This window comes from Myxine glutinosa, chromosome 4 (genome assembly GCF_964187855.1).
Source record: "Myxine glutinosa chromosome 4, kmMyxGlut1.1, whole genome shotgun sequence".
In the NCBI taxonomy this organism is placed as follows: Eukaryota; Metazoa; Chordata; class Myxini; order Myxiniformes; family Myxinidae; genus Myxine; species Myxine glutinosa.
Window position 1 is genome coordinate 94,995,363 of NC_136264.1, and position 16,946 is coordinate 95,012,308.

General features: G+C 42.8%; 1 protein-coding gene across 1 annotated transcript; it reads left to right on the forward strand.

Moving 5' to 3' along the window:
• The first annotated feature begins 2,884 nt into the window (after positions 1-2,884).
• Positions 2,885-8,496, forward strand: LOC137425007 (histone-lysine N-methyltransferase SETMAR). The gene is made up of 4 exons (XM_078776150.1): positions 2,885-2,948; positions 3,368-3,622; positions 4,665-5,590; positions 6,583-8,496. The coding sequence occupies exons 1-3, from the start codon at positions 2,910-2,912 to the stop codon at positions 5,517-5,519; spliced, it is 1,149 nt and encodes a 382-aa protein (XP_078632276.1). The 5' UTR covers positions 2,885-2,909; the 3' UTR covers positions 5,520-5,590; positions 6,583-8,496.
• Positions 8,497-16,946: the final 8,450 nt, after the last annotated feature.

The following is a 16,946-nucleotide window of genomic DNA, read 5'->3' on the forward strand; positions in this document are numbered from 1 at the left end:
CATCCGATTGTGGCGCCAATTGGAAGGACGATCCGACCCAACCAACACATCAAAGTCGACCAACTGCTCGACACGTACATTTCAACAACGACGCTTCAGCAAGGGAAACTAACGGCTGCTCCAGCTCCAAGGATGACGAGAGTGCTGAGACAACAAGGCCGGACAACTCTCCGTACTCGACCAGATCAGGCCGTGTGATTCGAAAACCATTGAGATATTGTGATAGTGAATAACGACCATCAGAAATCAGCCCTTGTAATGTTGGTGCAGAGACAATCCGTTGATTGGAATGATTCTGTGTTTTCTCTGTTTTAGCTAATCATACTGAGCAGTAATTACATTTTAGTTAAGAGTTCTAACAGTAACCCCAGATCCCATCTATGTGTGGTTCAAGTTGTGTCTGATTGTGTTTATTATTTTGATTTTGTTTAGTAGTGTTTTGTTGCATACAAACATAATAGCCGGCGAAGCCGGTGTTGTGAATGAACGCGTACGTATTATGTTGAAAAGCCAGATTTTGCTGGATCCCTTGAGAATTTCGAAGCTTTGACGCACCAAATCGCTCAATGGAGGCCGCCATCTTGCGGATGTGGAAGTATGCACAACAAATTGAAAAAAGTTCAATAGGAGTTTGTTTCACCCGTCTTTTTTTGATTCACAATCTTATGCACCTCTAATTTGTAATTAAAATTATTTAAGACCAACCTCGGCCCGCACGGGCCTGGTTATCTTCAACGAAAATCGTCACCAAACACTGGAACCAATGAGATTCGAGCATTTCAAAAAATATTTCAAAAACCAAATCACTCAATGGAGGCCGCCATCTTCCGGATGCGGAAGTATGCATAAAAAAATTGTGAAAAAGTTCAATAGGAGTTTGTTTCACCCGTCTTTGTTTGATTCACAATCTTATGCACCTCTAATTTGTAATTAAAATACTTTAAGACCAACCTCGTTCCCCGGGCCCACACGGGCCCTGGTTATCTTCAACGAAAATCGTCACCAATTACCGGAACCAATGAGATTCGAGCATTTGAAAAAATATTTCAAAAAAGCTTTTTACCACATTTCGGAGGCTGAAAACGGCGTCAAATATTCTAAAATTGACGAAGAATTATTTTTTAGAAATCTCGCGGCCGTAGGGGTTAGTTTTTCACGACCGGAAATATCCGAAGTTAAGATGGAATTCACCGAATTAATCAAGAAGGAAATTTTATAAACTTTAATCTCATCCAGAATGCAAATGGTGTCATTTTGAACAAGGTACGGTACCTACTACACCTACCTACTACCAACTACCTAACCTACTGATGCCATAGTGATGGGTAAAATAGTGGCAAGAGGCTTTGGCTTCGCCGGCTCATTGCGGCTTTGCAGTCGGGTACTCGTAGCCGGCGAAGCCGGTGTCGTGAATGAACGCGTACGTATTATGTTGAAAAGCCAGATTTTGCTGGATCCCTTGAGAATTTCGAAGCTTTGCCGCACCAAATCCCTCAATGGAGGCCGCCATCTTGCGGATGCGGAAGTTCAATAGGAGTTTGTTTCACCCGTCTTTTTTTGATTCACAATGTTATGCACCTCTAATTTGTAATTAAAATACTTTAAGACCAACCGTGGCCCGCACAGGCCTGGTAATATCTTCAACGAAAATCGTCACCAAACACCGGAACCAATGAGATTTGAGCATTTGAAAAAATATTTCAAAAACCAAATCGCTCAATGGAGGCCGCCATCTTGCGGATGCGGAAGTATGCATAAAAAATTGCGAAAACGTTCAATAGGAGTTTGTTTCACCCGTCCTTTTTTGATTCACAATCTTATGCACCTCTAATTTGTAATTAAAATACTTTAAGACCAACCTCGTTCCCCGGGCCCGCACGGGCCTGGTTATCTTCAACGAAAATCGTCACCAAACACCGGAACCAATGAGATTCGAGCATTTGAAAAAATATTTTAAAAAAGCTTATTACGCGTTTCGGAGATGAAAACGGCGTCAAATATTCTAAAATTGACGAAGAATGATTTTTTAGAAATCTCGCGGTCGTAGGGGATAGTTTTTCACGGCCGGAAATATCCGAAGTTGAGACGGAATTCACCGAATTAATGAAGAAGGAAATTTTATAAATTTTAATCTCATCCAGAATGCAAATGGTGTCATTTTGAACGAGGTACGGTACCTACTACACCTACCTACTACCAACTACCGAACCTACTGATGCCATAGTGATGGGTAAAATAGTAGCGAGGGGCTTTGGCTCCGCCGGCTCATTGCGGCTTTGCAGTCGGGTACTCGTAATTTCAATGAAAGGGAGTTGTTGTGATTGGTACTACGTACAGCGTAGTGACGTCTAGGGGCGTGGCTTCGGTGGTTGCTGGTGGCTCGTCATGATGGCGGTGTGTTCTGTGAGAGCTTGGTATCGTCTTTAATAAACCACTTGATTGAAGGAGAGTCCTGAACTTACTACATACTGTACAAAACATTCTCTGCTCTGAACATTTCATTGGTTGTATAGTTTTTAATAATGTACGAGTACGGTGGCCATCTTTGCTAACATAAACACCCTCCTAGCCCTTAATCGCTTGCTCTGTTGCCGAGCGGCAGAAAGCGAGCAGCTTGCAAAGCAGTTGATATGGAACGATTGGCTTGGCAAGAGGTTTGCTAACGGAATACACCCCTGTAGCCTGTATATGCGTAAATTAGTTCGGCGGTGTAGCTGGCGGTTCCTTAACAAACAATGCTAGTAAGTAGTAGCCTGAGAGCTAAGGCCTCGGTGGATTTTTTTTTTTACCTTCTAATTCCTTCCAGTAATGAAATCAAATCGATCAGGTCTGAAAAAGCAGTGAAACCTTGATTAAGAAACGGTGGAAACATAACCTAGAGGATAATAAAGTAATGATACAGGAAGTAAATGAAGCGATCAAATGTTTTGCAGCCACCTGCGTTCCAGGTAGAGATGCGCATTTTCAAACGTTATACGGTTTGTTTAGTGCATAGATCACCTCGCGCGATATAGTAAACGTTCCAAGTTCAATCTCTCGGTAAATCGGATCATTTGTTTGACTGCAAGCGACTGTCATGCGAGTGCTCGCACAGCAGCCCGGGTGCTGCATTGTGGAGCACGCAATTCGCCGATAACTTGTTTGTGCAGATGCATCTCAGTCTTGCAACGATATATCATCAGGTTATGACGTATGCAGGTTGAATGGTGACAAAATATTATGAGGGGAGAGTTGTGTATGTCACCTGCATTGGGGGAAATTACCATATTTTCATATTTAATGGATTATTCCAAATGAAGTTGTGTACCTTGTGTCTGTTTGTATATACAGTATGCGTATAGCATCAAATTGTTTACTGTACTTGCAGTACACAGAGGATTATGTGGCTGGACCAGGCTGCACAGTCGACCCAAGTGAAATAACTCGACAGGGTTGTCATTGCCAAACACCTGCCTGCCACCCATCCACGTGCTCCTGCCTGGCCACGTCTGGCCTGGCGTACACCGGTGACGGTCGGCTTCTACGTGCTGGAGAGGCTCAGCCCATTCTCGAGTGTCATGAGCTGTGTCCTTGTGGTGACGCATGCCCCAGTCGAGTCGTACAGAAGGGTGTCTCTGCAAAGGTCACACAAAGTCGATATTTCTCATAATTCTTCGCTCTTTCGGTGGACGGAGGTTGTTTCACCCCTATTTGTCTATCTGTGAGCAGGATATCTCAAAAAGCTGTGGACGGATTAGGATGAAACTTGGTGGACAGGTTGTGTGTTTCGAGGATGAATTGATTACATTTTGGTGAAGATTCGGATCTGGATGCGAGAATTTTTAAAGTAATTATGTGTAGGTGACGTGTATACTATGTGTACGTGACGAAGAACGAGCCGATTCGATTTTGGTTTGGGTCCAGATCCAACTTGAGTGGGATCCAAAACGTAAACTTTTCAGCCTGGTGGAGGTGTACGCTCTATCGAGTGCTGTTCTAGTTGCCCCCGCCATCAAAAGTTATGTTTTCACCCCTGTCTGTCTGTTTGTTTGTCTCTCCGTTTGTGAACAAAATATCTCAAAAAGTTGTGGACGGATTCGGACGAAATTTGGCAGAGATGTAGCGTATGTGACAACGACGAAATGATTAGATTTTGGTGAAGATCAGGATTTGGATCCGGCTACTAGAATTTTAAAAGTGATTCTTCACCATTGGGAGATAGGGACAAAAAATATACATAGCAGGATATCTCAAAAAGTTGTGGGCGGATTTGGATGAAATTTGGTGGACCAGTTGGGGTCTGACAAGGCCGATTCAATTCGATTTTGGTGAAGATCTGAATATGGATTTGGCTATGAAAAATATTTAATTTGTTAAGTGATTCTTCACCATTGGGAGATAGGGCCAAAAACGATACATAGCAGGATATCTCAAAAAGTTATGGATGGATTTGGATGAAACTCGGTGGACAGGTTGTGTGTGTGACGAGGGATAATCGATTCAATTTGGATTAAGGTCTGGATCCAGCTAGTAGAATTTTTTAAGTGATTCTTCACCATTGAGTGATATGGCCAACCAGGCGGAGGTATGCTCTCTACTGAGTACCGTTCTCGTTTGAAATGTATTTTTCCATCATAAAAAAATAACATTTTAACAAATTGCTTTCTCTTATCTCCACCTCACAGTTGCAAGTCTTCTCTACGGAGGGAAAAGGTTGGGGTGTCAAAACGTTAAAGGCTATTGGCCGAAACCAGTTCGTCTGTGAGTATGTGGGTGAACTAATAGATCGGAAGGAAGCGAGACGACGAGTGGCATATCAAGTAGCAAATGGCTTTGTAAACTACATTATTAGTCTTCGAGAGAGTGTGGTGAGATTGAAAAAAACAAGGCAGAAGGATGAAGAAGGAGGCATGGAATTGAGAATTGAAGAATGGGGAGACAAGAAAATCGGAAATGAAGAACGAGGAGAAAATAAATTGAGAAATGACGACAACAATACAGATTTTAGAAATGAAAAACAAGGGTACACAGAACGTAAAGATAACGACCAATTGCATGCACCTGGAAGAAATGAAAATTTGGAGATGAATCGAGAAAATATGAAAGGCAGGAAAGAAATTTCTGGGAAAAGGAAAGTTGATGATTATCTTCAGGAATGTGGAGAATTAGTTGATGGAGATAACTCTTCAAACGACTTTTGGATGGAAACAATTGTTGACCCACTGTGGATTGGAAATATTGCTCGGTTTATTAATCACTCATGTGAACCTAACCTGCTGATGCTCCCGGTCAGAGTTCACTCTATTACGCCTCGCCTTGCACTTTTTGCTGCGGAAGACATTGCACCGGATACTGAGATTTGTTTTGACTATTCTGGTGCTTTTCAAAATGTTCCTCCTGCCTTGGAGGGAATCATTCCTTGTACCTCTGCCTCTCCAGGAGCCTCACATGAATCTTCCATGTACCCTCTCAAACCATGTCACTGTGGGACACCATCTTGTCGAGGCGTTCTTCCCTATGATGCCACACTCTTAGTTTAATCGAGGAAGAGTGTTTCTGAATGGTTTTAATATTCATTTTTTATGTCATGGTTAATAGTATTGATAACAGTGTATTTTTTTTTTTTTTATTTTTTTTTTTTTATACAAGATCGAGGCTCGTGAAAGAGCGAACATTAATTACACAGAAAGACAAACCGACACATAAAACATATAACATAGGGAGCGGTAGACAAGATGGGGAGAGAGGGGGAAGGACACAAACACAACATTTGAGAGCAGGGACCGAGAGACATGGAGACATCGAGAGATCTGAGAGAGGGCGAGGGCTTTGGGGGGGGGGGGGGGGGAAGGGGGCAGTGGGAGAGGTATAAAACATATGGACACTGCCAGGACTTCCAGGAAAGAAGTTGGAATTTCAAACAAGGTGGATCTGGGGTGAATTAGCGGGGGTAGAAAAGATCAAGGTTTTGGATGGGGGAAGATAAGAGATGGTGGTGAACAGCTGTTTTAAAGACCTGGAGGGAGGAGTGGGATTGAAGAGAGTGAGGGAGTTTGTTCCAGAGGCGGGAGAAAAGAGGAATGAAAGAGTGAAGGTGAGCGGAGAGCCGAGATTTCGGCAGTTTAACCATCAGAGGGTTGCTGGCAGATCTTGTGCGACCTGTAGGAATATTTGGGGGACAGAGCACAGAGAGAGCTGGGGGTGCAAGGCCGGAGAGGAGTCGGTAGAAGACAGAAAGACCACCTACCTGCCTGCGGTGAGTGAGTGAAAGGCCCTCAGAGATAGCTTCATCGCGGGAGATTCCAATAATTCTGAAAGCTTTGGTTTCAACAGCGTGAAGCCGAGCTAGGTGTGAGGCAGGAGCACCGGCCCATAGGGGAGAACAGTATTCCATTGAGCTGCGGATGAAAGCCTTGTATGTGGTGAGGAGCTCAGGTGTGCCGAGGAAGGACTTCGCACGACGGAGGATGCCCAGTCGGCGACTGGCTTTGGAGGCCAGCTTGGAAATGTGGTTTTCCCAAGAAAGATCATGGCAGATAGTGAGACCCAAAATCTTGAGCGACAGAACTTCTTGGAGAGGATTGTTGAGAAAGTAGATGGGAGTGTATTGCTATGTCTCCAAGTTTTCTTATTTATTTTTGCCATTATGAAGATCTTATTGAAGGAATATGTGAGCAAGAGAGTTCATAGAACACCATACACTGTGCAGTCTTGAGGAAAAGGACATGGGAAGGGTCTTTTTAACTCTTGCTTTGCATTTCCGAGCATGATTTATATTTCCTACGAGCCACAATTTCGTCTGAATCTCGATATTCCCCTACGCTGTGAGTGTAAGCGATAAATTTGATTGGTCGAAATAGCATACAGTAATCCCTCATCCAACGCGGGTGTTATGTTCCTGGAAAACGGAGGTTCAGAAAAACCATGTTACGCAAGCTTAAGACTTTATGGAAAAAATGGGGATAGGGGAATGCGGCCATGGAAGGTAAAATACAGACAAATAGCTTGTACTTTTTTTTGTTAAAATATCAGAGGGAATATGTATACATGTACTATATATAAAATTGTAGGGTTGTTGGGGGTGGGGACGGGGGTGAGTTAATTGTTTGAGGCTGGGGGATCATCGCTACTGGTGGGCATGTTGTGGTGCAAAAGGTTTGCATTTTAAGTCCTTTTATGCATTTCCACAAAAAAGAAGTGCAAGATGATTCTTGAAAGACGAACCTGTGTGCTGCCTTCTGCTCCTTGAAGATGTACGTCCTGCTACCCATTTTCTTGTTGAAAAGCCCTGGTTTGTCAGTGTTGAACACCTGTCCAGAGTCATCACGTTTTTCTGTTATAAACTCCAGGAAGTCAGGCTTGAACGAATAGTGGGTATAGTGGACTCGTTCACATTATACTCATGGCTGACCGACACTCTGCTCATCCCGCTATGCATCTTGTCTAAAATCATGGTTTTTCATGATTTATCTGCTACGATGTCATAACCTTATGGGATTTTTTTTTCACACGTTTCAGTGCAATATTGCATTAAGGGTACAGTATGTGGTCAAAGTCCTTGCTGGAAGTCCTTGCAGTATTCTTGTGTTTTATACTTCTCCCACCCCCCCCGCCCCCCATGCCTCCCCCACGCCCCATGCCTCCTCCCCCCAAACCCTCTCCCTCCCACAGATCTCCCGATGTCCCTGCTCTCAAATGTTGTGTTTGTGTGCTTCTCCTTCTCTCCCCATCTTGTCTACCGCTCCCCTTATTATATACTTTGTGTGTCTGTTTTGATTTTTTGTGTGATAAATGTTAGCTCTTTCATGAGCCTCGATCCTGTATAGAAAAAAAAAATAATAATAAATGACATCAAGTTAAACAAATCTGGCCACAAGCTCACCCGACTGCGCAGCTATGTGGACTGAAAACAGCAAGGGTGGTAGTAGATGGTGGGAGACGTCACCTCTGCGCATGATGTGGTCACAGCACCACACTCAAAGTGTAATCAAATTTTAGGCATGTTCGGGAAACGGGATCCGTGTTGTGAAAACCTGCGTTGGACGATGGTTTACTGTAATATTATGTCTAATATAGCTAAATTGGAGGTTTTTGGAAGTGCCTCGAAGGTGATTTGTCTTCTATAGTGTTCAAGTATATTACTTCAATTTAAATAGAATAAAAGTTTAAAAGGTCTGTTGGGGGGAAAAAAAACGTTTTTTTCCCGGAGGTTTACCACCTTTGATGCACCGTCTTTTGCACCATGCTATTTAACATGTTAAATTAGTTCTTTGTGCCTGTTGTTTATATCCTTATTGACATCTTAAAAAACTAGGTTTTCTGTTTGGAATGATTTTCCATTATGTTTGACTGCCAGACAGACTAAAACAATTACCTTACTCCTCTGCGCATGCACACTCAGGATGAGATTCTGTACAATTTGCCAAATTCAGAGCCAAAGTACTGCTAAACTGCTGGTTTGTCTCCTGATTCATGTTCTACAGTGTTCGAAATATAAAATTAAATTGAAATTAAGTAGTTCCTCGACCATTGACTGACGTTCCACACGGTCAACCAATTGCCTAACTTTGCTTTGCTCATCGTGTGACATATCACATTTCATGGGGCTAACAGGAATGCTTAGAAGTATGTGCAATCAACTGAACTGTTGAACCTGGAATCGAATCCCAACCCAGTTATAAACTGCCATCCCAGTGTTTCACAGGCAGGGTGATTCATCAATGTGTGTGCCACCCCGTGGATGGACATTAAACGCGGTCACCCGTCTGCCAGCATTAGTTGGTAGATCCTTCATGAAGAGTAGTCTAGCGATAATCTCTGGCACCTTGAACAAATTACAAATTCCTGTCTAATCTACAAAGGGGCAATGCATCACCCTGTCTGTGCGCCCAACTAATAATGGCACCTGCAGCCATGTACTGCATATGAAAGAAGAAGACTCCGACGCAGGATACTCGAATGGCTTATTACCCCAGTCAGCTGGTACTCATTTTGCCGACCTCGGAAGGATGACAGGCTGAGTCAACCCACCTTTAGATCTTAAGCCAGCCACCATAACCGTTAAGCCAACACCAGGCTTACATCCATGTACAGTCACGTGAAAAAGTAAGTACACCCCATGTAAAGTTTTGACTTTTTCAACATATTTGAACATACAGCTATTTGATCTTCCTTTCAACAATAATGATAGATAAAGGTGATATAATATAACAAATATCATGAAACATTTACATTTTGTAGACCATTGTATAATTCAAATAAACATAAATGCAAATTTTGCATGTGGAAGAAGTAAGTACACCCCTACATTTATCACTACTTCAAATACCTAAAATTAGAATCCGGTGCACCAGCTCAGGTGCAAATGATTAGAACATCGTTAGAGAGGATCGTGGAGGAACCTGTTCTTATTTAAACCTCAGACATTTAGTTTGGTTTGCTCTTTGTTGAAGTGTGCGGTGTCACCATGCCTAGATCAAAAGAGCTCTCTGAGGCCTTCAGAAAGAAGGTTATAGATGCGTACGAGTCTGGGAAGGGATTTAAAAAGATCTCGAAACAATTTGAAATCAATCATTCGACTGTCCGGAAGATCATCTACAAGTGGAGAAGATTCCAAACAACTGCCAACTTGTTCAGGCCAGGCCGCCCCAGCAAGTTCAGCCCGAGAGCAGACCGCAAGATGCTGAAAGAAGTCTCTAAGAACCCTAGAATGTCATCACGGGACCTACAGGTAGCTCTTGCCACTGTTGATGTCAAAGTGCACGAGTCTACCATTGGAAAGAGGCTGCACAAATTTGATCAACATGGGAGGTGTGCCAGGAGGAAACCTTTGCTGTCCAGAAAGAACATCAGTGCAAGACTAAAGTTTGCCAATGAACACCGAGGCAAAGACCAGCACTTCTGGAACAATGTGCTCTGGACAGATGAGTCAAAGGTAGAGCTATTTGGCCACAGTACCAGAAGACATGTTTGGCGAAAACCAAAGACAGCATTTGACCACAAGAACCTGATACCAACTGTAAAGCATGGTGGTGAAAATATTATGGTTTGGGGCAGCTTTGCTGCATCAGGGCCTGGGCAGCTCACCATCATATAATCCACTATGAATTCTTCATTGTACCAGAGGGTGCTTGAGGATAATGTGAGGCCATCTGTCTGAAAGTTGAAGCTCAACCGAAGGTGGACCTTGCAAGATGACAATGACCCTAAACATACCAGTAAATCCACCAAGGAACGGCTGAAAAGAAAGAAATGGAGGGTTCTGGAATGGCCAAGTCAAAGCCCGGATCTAAATCCCATCGAGATGTTGTGGGGGGATTTGAAACGAGCTGTGCATGCAAGAAACCCCTCAAACATCGCACAGCTGAAAGAATTCTGCATGGAGGAGTGGGCAAAAATTTCTCCCAGTCGATGTCAGAGACTGGTAGACAGTTATAAGAAACGCCTACTTGAGGTTGTTTCTGCCAAAGGGGGCAATACCACCGATTGGAGCCAAGGGTGTACTTACTTTTTCCACATGTGAAATTTGCATTTATGTTTATTTAAATTATACAATGGACTACAAAATGTAAATGTTTCATGATATGTGTGATATTATATCACCTTTATCTATCAATATTGTTGAAATGAAGATCAAATAGCTGTATGTTGAAATATGTTGAAAAAGTCAAAACTTTACATGGGGTGTACTTACTTTTTCACGTGACTATTGATGTCCCTTAATTCTTTGTTTCATTGTGAGGATGTAATGACAAATACCCAGCATTTTGGCATTCATGACTTTTCATTTACCTTGGATAAGATGCAATTATAAAAACAGAAGATCTATTGGTCAATTCACATCAGCTTAGGGTTCTCTCAATTATTTAGGGCATACCACCGCACATTTAGTGTCACACTATGTTTCATTGCCATTTGCAAAACTCAGAACTTGTATGATTATTTTGTCAAACGAATTCAAACAAGAAGCACATTGTCAAATTACAATGATTATAAAAGTAAAATATGATTTTATACAAATACTGTAACCCAGCTAGGCCCCAGCTGTGCGTGCTGGCAGGGAAGGAGGGTGGGGCGGTCAAATCAGTATTGAATCCCAGTCCAATATGCATTCACAATCGAGCAAATATCATGGAGTTGCTGTTACTTTTCATCATTTACTTTTTGTGGGCATGGATAATATGGATCTTTATTATCAGTACGTTCATCCCAATAGATGGCCGTAACTATGTCGAAGCCAGGCAACACTTCCAGCAAGTTCTACTCATAATTATACAAACCACTTTCTTACAAGGACGAATCTGCGAGTGACCTTTTGTTATATCATTAGAGTTATGCTTTCGCCTCCCAAACACGATTCTGTTTTGTAAACTTAATACTGTAGTCGGCACGATTGGGCGCTCGAATATAAACATTTTTCTTCTGACAAAAGGCCATCCAGTGTGAGAACATGCATCATTTTCCTTAATATCTTGCTAGTGTTGACAGAAATCGTTGGTGTTACCCATTTGTGAAATACCATTTGGTATTCTGATATTATTAACGCCAGGGGGGTTGACAGCCTGTCACCCTTCCGAGGTCGGCTAATTGAGTACCAGTTCACTGGTAATTCCCTGTTTGTCGTAAAAGGCGACAAACAGGGTTGGCGGCAGGAAGGGCATCCGGCTGTAAAACATTGCTTCAAAAAGGGGACCAACAAAAACAACAACAACCACGGTGCCCGAAAAAGGCCAACCCCCGCTTTGCGGGGAAAAATGGCCTCTAAAGGTGGTTATTCTGATATTATGAACCAAGATCCCTTGTGCCAATTTCTTTCACAAAAGATGAAATTATTAAATAAAATATTTCTTCTTGTAGAGTGGAACAAAATATGGTAGGGGCATGAAAGCCAGCCTGGAGGTGTGTGTAGTCGCTTTTGAGCTATCTAGTGTCGACCGAGCTATAAATTGTCACCTTGGTGCTTTGCATGCGGGGCAAAGCATCGATGTGTGTACCTTCCCTCGGAGGATGGATGTTAAGTCAGAGGAACCATCTGCCACCCTGCTCTTTGTTGGTGGACATCCCATGGTGTGTTTCGTGAAAGGTCGGGTGGTTATCACTGGTACCCTGGTGTAAATACAAATTCCACATTCAGTCGAACATCAAACCTGGCCAACTGGTTCGTAAAAGACTTGGCCCAAAAATGTCTTCCCATCGGTATTCGGAAGAATCTCATCCAGATAAACAGTTCAATCACTGGTGGCGATTCAGTTGGAGGTTGTGTAATACACATCCCTACACTCAGTCGTTGGACCATCCCTCCACTAGGCCTAAAAAAACATACTGTATTTTGTTTCCCACGTAGTCAGAGTTTACATTACAAGCAGGTGCCCATTTGGCGAGCTGAGAAAGTTCTTCACGTCCTCTTATGCAGAGGTGTATAGCCTTTTCTCTCAGGTTCCTTTCCAAATATTTACGGCTTCTTTCAGAGGCTTGGTGAGCCATTCCAAGTAACAATCCTTATTCTGGACACATTAATACATTTTATTTCACCCCAAACTCTTCAGCTTCCTGGGGTTTCTGTGCATGTGCATCAAGCATTTTGGGGTGGATTACATCATTTTGAAAGTGCCGTATTGGCTTTGAATGTCTGACTGGCCTTTCATTTGTGTTTACAAGCAGTACATAGAATTTGAAAGCGATTTTCTGTGAACGATCTGTAACTATGCTTCGGTTGTAAAAACCCAACACTTTAATCTTTAACACCAACCGAGCCCATTCACACATCACCAGGAGCTCTTTGATTCATGTTATATTTACTTTGTTCGAGAACAAAGGTTTAATCCAACTGGAAGGTGCTAGATTCAACCAACTGTGTGCTGCCAAAAGGTTTTTTTTCCCCCAATCACTGGTGTTTCTGTTAATATTACACAAATGCAATTAAAATTCCCGAACTTCATATGACATGAGATAAGTCATTTCATATTTATGCAATGGAATACAGTCACTGTTTTTAATGCCGTTGTGTGTGATTTCAGATGCAACAGGCAGTTTTTGTCCCAATAGGGTCAAAGGAATATTTTATTCATCGAGCTGCGAGATGCATGAGCTCGATGATCTTGTTTTTAGCATCTCGACATTAGATGTATCTGACATAAAAACAACGGAAGACCTAATGACATCACAAACATTAGATTGTGGGTGCGATGTTTAGAACACTTGAATGTCCATACATGAAATGCATAAACTTAAAAACAGGATTCAAACTGCTGAGAAAACAATGGTGTTGTCTCTAGATAACCAAGCATTCCCGTCTAAGTGCAACTGGATATCCCACTGCAAGCAATCGATACGTTAATATTCATTAGCACTGGAGTTGTAGCATTGACGCAGTGTTGGCCTTGTACAAAACGTTCTGCACTCTGTACATGTGAACGTGCCACCATGCAGTATGTCTAATTGATTCATTTTGAGGTGTTGGAGTCCTATAATCACACAACTCCAAAAGGAACTGTGACTTTTAATTGCACCCCTAGCAGTCTTCACATCTCATGGTGAGACATTGACAAAGGTGAAACATCAGTAACCAACCAACATATAACAATAAAAAACTGTTACATTTTGTTTCTTATAGATGTAAGTTGAAGTCAATGGAAAAGCTAAATGCAAGAGGCTAAAAGGTAAACAAATTCACATATTGAAGGGAAATTGGCAGACATTGGATGTACATGTATTTAATATTAAAACAAGAAAGAGCAATCATAGATTGCAGACCCTCACCAGGATGTTTTTCGTGGTTTTTTAAGGGTTTTGTGTTAAAACAAATATGGCGACCGAACTACTTGACCAATGACGTCATCATTTTTTTTTTCTCCACCAATGTATCCCAAGATGACACTCAAATTTCATCTTGGCGGCATGAAGTTTTGTACTTGTCGAATTATGACGTCTTTAACATATGTTATTCCCCCATGGAGAGTTCTTTACAATGAGCCACGTCCCAATTTTTTCTATTCAGCGCTTTCGGAGATAGAGGTGCAAATTTTTTCGGTTTTGCAAAGATGCTGCCCATACTACGTGACCTATGACGTCATAATTGGCATTAAAAAATTATACAGGTGGAGTGCACCTATGGTGAAATTTCCTGTCAATCAGACCAACGGTTGCAGAGAAAATCGTATTTATTCTGTGCAGACAGACAGACAGACAGACAAACAAACAAACAGACTCAAATGGAATACCCTCTTGTATTAAGGGTGGATAACACAAGCTGGTGGTGAGGTTCAGCTTGAAAATTTTTGTGGAATACGATGAGATAAACACAAAGGTTAATTCACCAGCAGGAGAAAAGGAAGGAAGAAGTGGACTCGGTGGCGAAATGGCTCGCGCGTGGACTCTGAGAATGCGAAGTCGGCAGTTACAGACTTGGCATTTAATATGGAATTTTTTTTTTTCTTGACTTGGGTTTATTTTCTTAACTCAGTATATCAATCTGGTGAGTTTCTTTTACACTTTGGTTATTTATTTGTTTAAAAAAACCATGTCACTGATTGTCTGTTGCAGCAAGAAGTCAACAACAGGATTATATCACATGTGGCGTGGCAAAATTTACGGACAGGTGCATTTGATGATTGGCTTCACAGTCGGGTATACAAGGGTTGTTGCGTTCTGTATTAGTGGAAAACAACTGCTGCATGTCTCCAAAAGTTCTTGCCGCTTCCTCTGGAGATGGTCCGTCAACTCGACAATGCTGTTTGTCATGGAGTGGTGGCTTTACGAAATTACGGCATGAAACAGCGTGCTATTGCTCGGCAGTATGGCATCACTCAAGGTCAGGTGTCAAAGATCCTGAAACGAAATGCTCAGAGGGGTGTCCCTACTCCAATGCCGAGGCCAGGACGTCCCCGCAGAACCACAAGGAGGGATGATCGCCAGCTGCACCGCTTAGTCCGCAATGGCCGTACCAAGTCAGCTAATCGGCTTAGGGCTGAGTGGCAGCAACTGACAAATGTGCCTGTATCCAGAAGGCTAGTCAACCAACGACTGGTTCAAGCAGGCTATCGTGCCAGGCGTCCCCTGAGAAAGCCATGCCTGACCAGACAACACCGCCAGCGCCGATTGCAGTGGGCCAGAGAGCACCGTCAATGGCAGCCAGGACACTGGAATCACGTGATCTTCAGTGACAAGTCTAGATTTCTGGTCTATCGTCAAGATGGCCGCGTCCGAGTGTGCAGACAAGTGCATGAAGCCTACAACAAAGATTGTATAGTGCCAAGAGTCCAAGCTGGAGGTGGTGGGGTGACCGTTTGGGCTGCTTTTCATGCAGGGGGCAAAACTGACCTGGTTGTTCTGAATGGAAACCTGAACCAGTTCAAGTACAGGGCCATTCTGGAAGAAAGATTGCTTCCATTTGCTCGTGCAGCCTTTCGAGGAAACTTTGTCTTCCAAGATGACAATGCACGGCCTCATCGTGCTCGCATGATCCAACACTTTCTTGCTGACTGTGGTGTAGAGCATATGGAGTGGCCTGCCATGTCCCCGGATATGAATCCGATAGAGAACTTGCGGGCAGAATTAACGCGTCAAATCGGCCACTTGGACCAGCAGCCGACCTCTGTGCGTGAATTTCAGCAGGCTATTGTCACTGCATGGCAAGCGATTCCTGTCCAAACCTTGGCAAATCTCGTGAACAGCATGCCTCAACGTGTACGTGCTCTCCTGAATGCTCGTGCGGGTTACACGAAGTACTGAACTGTAATTTTACTGTCCGTAATCCCAGTCGTAATTTAACTTTTGTTTTTGTTAAAAAAAAATTTGGCTAATGTGCAAAATAAAGAGATACTTCTGGAAAACGCAGAGAAGTTTAACACAGTACTGTCCATGAATTGAGTTTGATATCAGTTTACATCACTTTCAAGGATCAATTTATTTGTTTCGAAATGTCAAATGTGGTTTTTGTTTCTTTTAAAGGTCACATTAACAAAATCTAGAATAATTTCAACATAATTCCAATGAACTTTTGGTTCTAAGACATCTTGGTTCTAAGTAAGTTCACCCCCACAAAAAAAATATTCCATATTAAATGCCAAGTCTGTAGATTTTGATCCTGCCTGATCCATACCAAAGACGTTTACAACTAGAGAGTTCATAGAACACGATACCCCGCACAGCGTTTAAGTTAATGCAACAACAACAACAGGCATTTTAAGGCCATTTTCCCTGCTAGAGTGGGGGTTAGCCTTGCGGGCCCCATGACAATCTTCTCCATTTTGCCCTATTTTCTGCATCTCCCCTTGTTAACCCCCTTGTCCGCATTTCTTCTTCCACCACCTTTAGCCAAGCCTTTCTCAGTCTTCCCCGTCCTCTACATCCTTCCACATTCATTTCCATGACTCGTCTCAACCAGACACTTTCATCCTTCCTCAACACATGACCAAACCATCTCAACCTTTCACTTCACAGCATCCATCACAGGCTCTATTCCCATCATCTTTCGCAATTCATCATTTTTTATTTTTTATTTTTTTTTGTATACAAGATCGAGGCTCGTGAAAGAGCTAACATTAATCACACAAAAAGTCAAACCGACACACAAAACACAAAAAACAAGGGGAGCGGCAGACAAGATGGGAAGAGAGGGGGAAGGACACAAACACAACATTTGAGACCAGGGACATCGGGAGGACTTGGGGGGAGGTGGGAGAGGTATAAAACATATGAACACTGCAAGGACTCTGGGGTGAATTACCGGGAGAAGAAAAGATCAAGGTTTTGGATGGTGGTGAACAGCTGTTTTAAAGACCTGGAGGGAGGAGTGGGATTGAAGGGAGTGGGGAAGTTTGTTCCAGAGGCGGGAGAAAAGGGGAATGAAAGGGTGAAGGTGAGCAGATAGCCTAGATTTTGGCAGTTTAACCATAAGAGGGTTGCAGGCAGATCTTGTGCGACCTGAAGGAATATTGGGGGGACAGAGCACAGAGAGAGCTGGGGGA